Below are 9,912 nucleotides of genomic sequence, written 5' to 3'. Positions count from 1 at the left end.
ATAGCATAGTTTTAAATCATTAAACCATTAACAAACATTTGACAAGTTATGAGTAACACATTAACTGATCATTTGGGAATGATTAATTTACTATTATAAGGGGATGTTATTCTAAAGTGTTAACATGTTCACACAGTTAATACATTATAATTCTTATTGGTTTATTGTCTTTTCACAGAACACCTGGGTGTGTTTTCAGAGAAGCAGAGAGTCATCGCTGCCCTCTGGTGGAGAGAGGAGGAAAGTTGTGTGTCCATTCAGCTTTTAAATACTCATAACAGCAGCACAATGATGACATCATCCTCCTTTTTTACAAATGTGTCCTTTAAAAATGCTAATTGGCTAGCCAAGGCTAATGATAATTAGTGTGCGCCCATGTCGACGTGGTTTTGAGGTTAGGGTTAAGGTTAGGTTTATAGACATAGTGTTTGTGAGGTTAAAGGTCAGGGTTTAGGGTTAAGGTCAGGTTTATAGACATAGTTTTTGTGAGGTTAAAGGTCAGGGTTTAGGCGCCACCTGGGCGACACACCAAAGGAAGAGGGAGTCCCAATTAGTGTGGGCGGTTCATCAAATTACTTTGTATAGTTTCTGTCGTCAGAAAACACAAACATAATATTTCAGTTCTAAACTATATTGAAACATTAAATAATGATCACACACAATCAGAGTTCTTCATGACATTCAATTCAATTCAATTCAATTTTATTATAGTGTCAAATCACAACAAGTTGTCTCAAGACACTTTACATGTAGAGAAGTGCGCAGTGTAATAACACAACCAAACTAACGCACTTTAGACATCCACACACAGGAAAAAATAGTTTCCTATTAGAAGTATCATCACCTGTGATAGCACCCATGTAATCTACATGATTCAGTGCCCTTGTGGTCTAGCATACGTTGGCAAAACTACCCGTAAATTAAAACAACATCAGTGAGCACAAAAGCTCAATACACAGGAATGATGGCGAATATCCTGTCGCTATTCATTTTAATGATGCTAAACATGACATATCCTCTTTTAGATTCCAGGGAATTGTCCTTCTCCTAAAGAGAAGAGAAGCCTACTGGATCTTCACACTCCAAACACTGGCCCCAAAAGGCTTAAATGATGAATTTGTACTTAATGTTATGCTGTGATTAGTCATGCGTTATTTGGATGGACTAGCTATATAATAGACCTGTTGTGCTCGATTCGTTTATTTTTACCTTTATTCTCACTGTGTGTCTTTTTATTATTATTGGGTCCACTAATATTATCTCTTCCTTTATAGATATTGAAGACCTGGCCCGATGACATGTACAGGCCTTTTCCTCTGCTATTCAGAGCCGTAATTAGTGTTGCCGTGACCCAGAAAAAAATGTATTTTGTGAATGGGATTGGTGTTGCTTTAATATGATGGTGGTGGGAGTGGCTTTAGGTCTGAGATTGCGGGTGCAGCCAATGGGTTGCATGTCCGATGACCTTCACTTGGGAGGTGTAGCCTTTAAAATGTTTGGTGGTTGATGTGTTCTGTATTGTCTGTCCTGATGAAGGTCTAACGACCGAAACGTCGATTAAGAATAAAGAGCTACATTTTTTGTAAGATCCAGACGGTGTGCGGGTCCCATTCTTTGGTCTAACCATCAGAGATCTCCTCCATAATTTGTACATTTTTTACTTACGCACTTGTCGCTAACCCTTGGGGTGTGCATCGGCCTCCTTCACAAAAAACTAAAGTAAAGAATAAAATATGTGTCTAATTCTGACAGTTTAGATATTTCTTGGTCAGTATTATTTATCTTTCTGTTTTTCAGCTCCACTGTTGTGTTTCTATCCGTTCATATTGGCTGAACTTCACTCATTAAACTAGTTAACAGCTCTGTGGACAAGTGATGATGATGATGAAGGTTGTGGATTCATTTATTTGGCAGTTGTTGATGATCAGGACACACGGGTAGAAAAAACAAAACCTTCACAAAGTATTGTGTTTACTGTATGTGAGAATGATTTCAAAAGTGGAATCAATTTCTTGTAAATATATATTTTAAATTATATCATTTATTTCTAAATATTTTATTGGAGGAACATGTCAGACATGTCCCCTCCTTCCCCCCTGGGATCTGCGCCCCTGATCATGAATGGTTTGAAGTTCAGATGTTAGATTTTGGCTTTAATTTGCTTGGTTTGAATGGAATGTCACAATATCAATAAAGGAATGAGAAAACATAATTGTGCCTCATGTTCTCTTAAATTTCACTGCAGGTGGGTTGCCAATTTCAGCCAATCAAGAGAGAGTGCCCGTTCATCAGCTTCAATGTTATAGTGTTCCAGTTTAAGTTTCATCACTTCCAATTCCACTTGTTTAATGTGTATCCTGTGTGAGTTCTCTCTCCTGATTGGATAAGATTGGTATCCCGAACTGAAAATGCATTTATTTAGTAAAGAGCTGGAGAGACATGGAGATTACTGAACAAACACTATAATAATGAATACTATCACAATATAGAGGAATTCTGGATCAATCAGTAATCGATGAGGCTCATAGGAGTCGAGACAATATTCTAGGTGGTGATGATTATGCTTTATGTACATGATATCATATCTGCCAAGAGCTCAGGGCAGAGATCATAGTTATACTGTAGCTGCTTCAAGGACAAACTGAACCATAACAAGATAGTCTGTACCAAAACAATAGCTATTAGACCTAGTGGAGACATTTAGACTCTTACTAGCCTCGATCTCCAGGCTTTTATTGTTTAGTGTTGCTAAAAAATAAAAGCCTGGCCCAGCGCGTCGGTGTACTCGGTATCAAGGAAGATTTAGAAAGGAAAGGACATACTGTACTTCCGTCCGTTCTCTAGATATATGACGGGTGGCAAACTTGCACCGGAAGTTCGATGAATTACATTGCAGTGGATGGAGCCGGCTGGAGCAGCTCATGAACAAACATTATTTCTGAATGATTGAGACCATTGTAAAATAATCGCTTCAGGAAAATAAAAGAAAACATATCACACATTTTTTTTCTGCTGTCTTGTTTTTCCATGTACACTCTACATAATGTTATTATTATTATTATTTGTTATTATTATGTAACGATATAGTAACTGCATCGGAAAATCGTTTTGAATTTTCAACGATCTACTATATCGATATGCAAACAGCAAAATATCGTATCGTTTGACTTTGTATTGTATCGAATCGTTTTGCAATGCAAATAATCGTATCGAATCGTTTTGCAATGCAAATAATCAATTTTTATCAATACTAAGTACTTTTAAGAAGAACAAAGAGAAAGAGGGGTTTATATCCAGTATCCAGGTATTTATTTTTCTCACCGAATTTTTGGGTAAATAAATAGTTACTATATCGATTTTAAATCATTGAATCGAATCGTATCGTTCTAAATGAACCTGTCCTGTATTGTTCATGTATCGTATCGACTAAATCACTGAATCGAAACGTATCGTATCGTTCTAAATTAACCTGTATCGTTCATGTATCGTATCGGCGACCAAGTATCGTGATACGTATCGAATCGTTGTTAAAACGTATCGTTACACCCCTATTATTTAGGTATCCAACCCCCCCTAATCTCTAAAATCTCATGCAGTCCTTGTTCTGTGGACTTTAATTAAATAAAAGGTATAGAAAGAGGCTTGTGTCTTGTCATGTCATCATAGGTACATTATAGAAGGTATATGTCTATTTATGAATTGACTAATTTAAGTAAATAAATAAATTGATTCATTAATGTAATTTATAATTTAAATGCCTGCCCTTCTGCCATCTCTGTGTCCCAAAAATAATTTGTGGGCTAATAATAATAATACAAAATCTAGATTATTTAATTGTTCAATTTTACCTTATTTTTTTTAAAGTAAGTAAAAAGTAATATGTAATATTAATATATTACTGTTGCTCAGACAGTAATATGTAACGAAATGTATTACTTTAAAAGGAAGGTAATAAGTAATAGTAATATATTACTAAAATAAAGTAACAACACTTTATGTACTTAGTTACTTTTTTAATTATTATTTGATTATTGATTATTATATTGATATGATTATTATTACAAAACATACAGTAAGAAAATAGCCGATCTACAAGCTCACAATGCATCACAAATCACGATTTGATGCCTTGTTAGCTTGTAGATCTGCTATTTTCAAAAGATTTGTATACATTTGAAAACTTCAAATGGGACATTTTGTATAATGAGTGCTTTTACTTTTGGTACTTTAAGTACATTTTGATGCAAATGCTTTTATACTTTTACTCAAGTACATTTTGAACTTTTAACTGTAACTGAGTATTCTACATTATTATTGAAAAATAATTCGCCCGCACATGTGGCATGCAACACGGGGGGGTGCGGGGGCACTCGTGTGAGCTGTCAACAGGTGTTGACTGATTGATTGGCAGACAGCTGTCAATCAGTGACTGTCAATCAGTCTGGCTGCCCAGTGAGAATCTTACTCTCTCTGCTCTTTGGATACCTAAATACAATTATGTAGAGTGTACATGGAAAAACAAGACAGCAGAAAAACAATTGTGATATGTTTTCTTTTATATTCCTGAAGCGATTATTTTACAATGCTCTCAATCATTCAGAAATAATGTTTGTTCATGAGCTGCTCCAGCCGGCTCCATCCACTGCAATGTAATTCATCGAACATCCGGTGCGAGTTTGCCACCCGTGAGTGTCACGTCATATATCTAGAGAACGGACGGAAGTATGTCCTTTCCTTTCTAAATCTTCCTTGCTCGGTATGAGGAAGTGTTTCACTTCCCAACCAACCAGAGTGCAGTGGGCGTCGCTCGTAATGTTGTGTTAACGGGGCGGGGGTTGACGGACTGATCGGTGAAACAATGGGATCAGCCGCAATCTCTCGCCGGCTCTTTACACCCGCCCCTCTATACACAAAATCAGGAGCGTTGGGGCAGCCTAGACTCTTACAAGCTGCCAAATATCATACTGTATTGTAGAAGTATTATAAGTGATGGTAAAATATAAAGGTTAGATATAAGCAGCCATATAACTTCTTCCTCAGTGGTCTCATGTAATATTGTAATATTTTGAGATATGGAATGTTGTGTTCACATTATGGAGTTAGGTTAATCACTGATATTAATTAAAACATCTTTCTTTTAATGCATTTCAACAGAAACAAAACAACACTCTGCATGAGAATGAAGTGTTAAAGCAGCACTATGTAGTTTGGGGTATCAGTGGACACTTTGGACACAAATAACATGACAGCGACGTCTTTGACTTCATTAACTCCCATTACACCTAAGACAGGCACCCTCTGTAAATAGCTTTAAAGCACAGCTCAAGACCTATTTCTTCACTCTTGCTTTTAGTTGATTTTTAAATGTCTCTGATGTTAAATGGTAAATGGTGCATTTATATAGCGTTTTTATCCAAAGCGCTTTACATAGATTGTGCATTACATTCACCCATTCACACACACACTCATACACCGATGGAGGAGGAAAGCATGCAAGGCACCAACCTGCTCATCAGGAGCAATTAGGGGTTCAGAGTCTTGCTCAAGGACACTTTGACACTAACTCTGGGGGAGCCCGGGATCGAACCGGGAACCTCACGGTTCCCATCCGGCCGCTCTACCGGCCACTCTACCCCTGAGCCACTGCCCCCCCCCCTTGTTATTCATGTCCTCACTGTTTTGTCTGATTCACTGCCTTTTTTGCTTTTATTTGAAAGGTAAGGTAAGTGATTTACTTTGGTTAAAGTGTTAAACAGCTCTATATTGTGATAGTACTCATTGCTATAGAGTGTTTGTTCAGTAAAAGGAGTCTCCATGTCTCTCCAGCTCTTTATTAACACATCGGGTGCCAAACACGGTAAAAAACGTGTTATTAATCTTTTTGTTTTTTCCCCTAAAGGGATTGTGTGTGTGTGTGTGTGTGTGTGTGTGTGTGTGTGTGTGTGTGTGTGTGTGTGTGTGTGTGTCTACCAGCTGTCTCTTCTTGGGGGGCAGACAGGGTACATGGGGCAGGTTGAGGTTGGTGAGCTGGTAGACAGACAGGTCTCTGGGTGTGTTGTACTTGTGGCTGCTCTGAGAGCGCTGGTAGAAGAACATGTCTGACACACTGCTGGACGTAGACATGAACTGCAGATACTGGTGGACTGACACACACACACACACACACACACACACACACACACACACACACACACACACACACACACACACACACACACACACACACACACACACACACACACACACACACACACACACACACACACACACACACACACAGCAAGACAGACACAGCAAGACAGACAGACAGAGACATTTTTTTTACTTTTTAAATACCATTTTTGCGAAATTTCGACTTTAGTTCCACAGAGAGAGAAAGAGACAGACAGACAGACAGACAGACAGACAGACAGACAGACAGACAGACAGACAGACAGACAGACAGACAGACAGACAGACAGACAGACGAAAGGTGGACAGGGCAATGACACACTGTTACAAACTGTCCGTCCAGCCAGGATTCAAAGCATTCTCCCGAGATGCACCAGAGGATGACATTTTTTGGGGGATTAATACAAATCTGACTCCCATCCCGCGGGAATCCTGTGGGATTGGGAGTCTGATGGTAGTCAGATTTTTATTAATCCCTTGAATGGAACGGGACGGGAATAAAAAGTCAACGGGAGCGGACGGGAGTGGGAACCATGACAGACCAGGTTTTAGATCGTACAGAAACAGCAGAAATAAACGCCACAGACTGCTGTTTGGGTCTTGCATGTCAAAGTACACGTCGCCCATTTTCTTACTGAAGCCTGATCTACAAGCCTACAGCGTGGCGCGGATGCAACAAGTTGTAGTCTTGGAGATCTGCTATGTTCTACGTGCGACACAGTCATAAATCAGCCATGATTTATGTGAGGAGATTGTTAACAAAATGTTACACGACGTCCATCATATTGAAGTGGTTTGTTTGGATTTCTCTAGCCTGACTTTTACTTTCGTCTCTATGATAGTCTTGGCCTTTACCCCCCAATTGTCACTGGACATCCTCCTGGACTCTGGTGGGAGTCCAGGAGGTTGTTCTGGTGGAGGTACGAGGACAGTTGATTGAAGACAGCACGTTCAAGAGTTGTTGATAGGAAGGATAGAAGGGAAACCGGTCTTTTCAACTTTTTCCTCCTCTCTATCTGCTGCTAAAGCTGCTTTTTTCTGCACTAAAATTCAAGCTTCTGCTTCCAACCCTAAAAAACGTTCTCCTCTCTCCTCCAACCACCACCCCCTCCTCCCACCTCGTCCCTCCTCCCTGACGATTTCGTCAACTTCTTTGACAAGAAGGTGAACGACATCCGATCCTCCTTCCCTCTCCCCCCGGCTGGTGCCCTGAGCACTACCCACACCCGTCTGCCTTCCACCCCTCCCTCTTCACCTTCATCTACTCCTTTTCCCTCCCGCCTCCTTCTCTATCCCACTTTTCTCCCCTCTCCCCTAACGAGGTCCTTCTCCTTGTTACATCTAGTCGCCCCACCTCATGCTCCCTGGACCCGGTCCCATCCACTCTGCTGCAGTCCACTGCACCTGAACTCCTTCCCTTCCTGACCCACCTCATCACCACATCTCTGATGTCTGGATGCTTTCCCTCTGCTTTCAAGACTGCTAGAGTCACCCCCCTCCTGAAGAAAACATTCACAATGCAAGTTATCAAACAAACAGCAATATTAACAGCAAACTTAGGTTGATAATCAAATCAGGCAGGCTACATGCATGAAATAATTGTAAGTAAGAACACACACACATCACTTACTAAACGTCAGTGACGCACAGAAAGCACCTCTCTGCTAGGAGTTTGTTTGTAGAGTGATGCTGAAAGCTGAGGACTAACTGGATAACACAGCTGAGTGTACCTCTGATAATTGATCCCTCTGAGATCAAGAACTACAGAGAGATTGGAGGGTAATAAGGTCCTACGGGAGGTTGCCATTTCTCCATTTGCGCTTAGCCGCTCTCAGGCTCCGTCTCTCAGTACGCACTGAGTCCGACAACCAGGGGGCAGGTGGAGTTTGGCGTGCAGGCCTAGAGGTGAGGGGACAGAGATGGAGAGATGGTCCAGAGAAGAGGACAGAGTAGAGAAAAGAAGATCTGTGGTAGCCTGGTAAAGCCCCTCCCTCCGGAAAATCTAATTTCCATTTGATTTCAGGAAGGAGTCTGGCCTTTAGGCTTGTCTGGGCGTTTCTAGCCCGTTCACCAAATGGACGAGCCTATCAGCGTCGTCGCTCATCGTTCTGTGATTGACAGCGAAAGTTGGCCAATCAGGTGGCGAGTTCGAGTGAGCCCGAATGAAACCGATTGCAGCCTGAGTGCAGCCGACCAAAAACGAACGGCAGCCATCTTTTTTGACCGCAGTGTTTTATTTTAAACTTCAAAACGCTCTCAAACTTCTATTTTGAGACACGGAATTAACTTTTAAGATATCGTTTGGATAGAATTGAGTTGTTTAACTTCATATATGTGGTCAATTAATCATGACAGAGCCTATTTAAAATATTTTTAAATAGGTTATTTAAATACAGAGAACCGGCAGGGGCGGGCAGTGACACGCATGAATCCGAATAAGGAAACCTATTTTGGGCATGGCCGTCTCAAAAGTCCCGTTGCGTCACATTAGTCTGGAGGTGGTAAAAATGCACTGCCTGAAGGGGAACACTGCTGATTGGCTGAAGGGGTTGTCAGTCAACAGTATTACTCCCGCCCAACTCCAGCCCACAGCCAAATTGCCGAATGCGCGATCATGCCAGACTCACTCCTGACATATATTACAAATGAGATTTCCGGAGGGAGGGTTTACCAGGCTAGATCTGTGGCGGTATCAGGGGATAGGTGCATGAGGTGCATAAGGTACATTATGTAGGGGAGAGTGAGGTAATGTGAGACACAGGGTAAAGTGAGACACCCCCCTTAGCACCTGACCACAACACCTGTGTGGTCATATGACCATTAGATTTTGAAGCCCCTCCCATTTCCCACTTACCATGGAGGAGAGGACCTCATTGTGTTGTGGTAAGCATGTTTTTTTCACTAAAATATGTTTTTTGCATGTAAAAGTACTTGTTTGGGCTGTCAACATAATCAGCTGTTGTGTCAAAAAAAAATGATTCAGGTAGAAAAACTTATGTCATGCATGTTGATGAACTACAAACCTATACATCCATGTGATTAATGCTAATTGTAGATTAGCCAGAATTGCTAAAAGTGGTCCTTTTCACCAAAATGTGGCTGTGGGGTAAAGTGAGACAAATGGCTTGGGGTAAAGTCGGACACTTTCTCACTTTATCCTAAGTGTCTAAGTACTTAAACATATTTTAATCTAATATTACATTGCATATGTTTTACTTTTTATGCCAAGAACATAGGGGAGAGTGGGGTAATGTGAGACACTTTTTACATTGAGTGGGGTAATGTGAGACACTTTTTACATTTTCTCCCCTCTAGGTGAGCTAAAATTATATATCAGTAAAATTTACACATTTCCCATACATTTGAGATGTTTCCTAACAATGGAAATTATCAGAATGTATTCAAGACAAAAGGCAGTGAAAAAATGATTGTTTTAAAAAAAAGTGGTCTGGTGTCTCACTTTACCCCATTGATTTTTCTGGTTTGTCTCGGTTTACCCCAGACCTGGGGTAAAGTGAGACACCAGAAAACTTTTTTTAAAACAATCATATTTTCACTGCCTTTTGTCTTGAATACATTCTGATAATTTCCATTGTTAGGAAACATCCCAAATGTATGGGAAATGTGTACATTTTACTGATATATCATTTTAGCTCACCTAGAGGGGAGAAAATGTAAAAAGTGTCTCACATTACCCCACTCTCCCCTACATAAGACATAAGGTGCATAAGGTACAGTATA

At 40.4% G+C, this 9,912-nt stretch overlaps 1 protein-coding gene across 1 annotated transcript in view; it reads left to right on the top strand.

The window, feature by feature from the left end:
* The window catches only part of LOC308089151 (H-2 class II histocompatibility antigen, I-E beta chain-like), a gene marked incomplete at both ends in the record, with an annotated part of 8,769 nt that extends 7,657 nt beyond the window's left edge, over nucleotides 1-1,112 (top strand). Inside the window, one exon of the mRNA XM_080433718.1 lies at nucleotides 1,026-1,112. Coding sequence (XP_080289844.1) covers nucleotides 1,026-1,112 — 87 coding nt within the window. The remainder of the gene's footprint in view (nucleotides 1-1,025) is intronic.
* Between the last annotated feature and the right edge of the window lie 8,800 nt (nucleotides 1,113-9,912).

The sequence above is a fragment of the Gymnoscopelus braueri genome (assembly GCF_963280865.1).
Source record: "Gymnoscopelus braueri genome assembly, chromosome: 7".
Classification (NCBI taxonomy): domain Eukaryota; kingdom Metazoa; phylum Chordata; class Actinopteri; order Myctophiformes; family Myctophidae; genus Gymnoscopelus; species Gymnoscopelus braueri.
The sequence above is the reverse complement of the archived record's forward strand: the minus strand, read 5'-3'. Positions and strand labels throughout refer to the sequence as shown.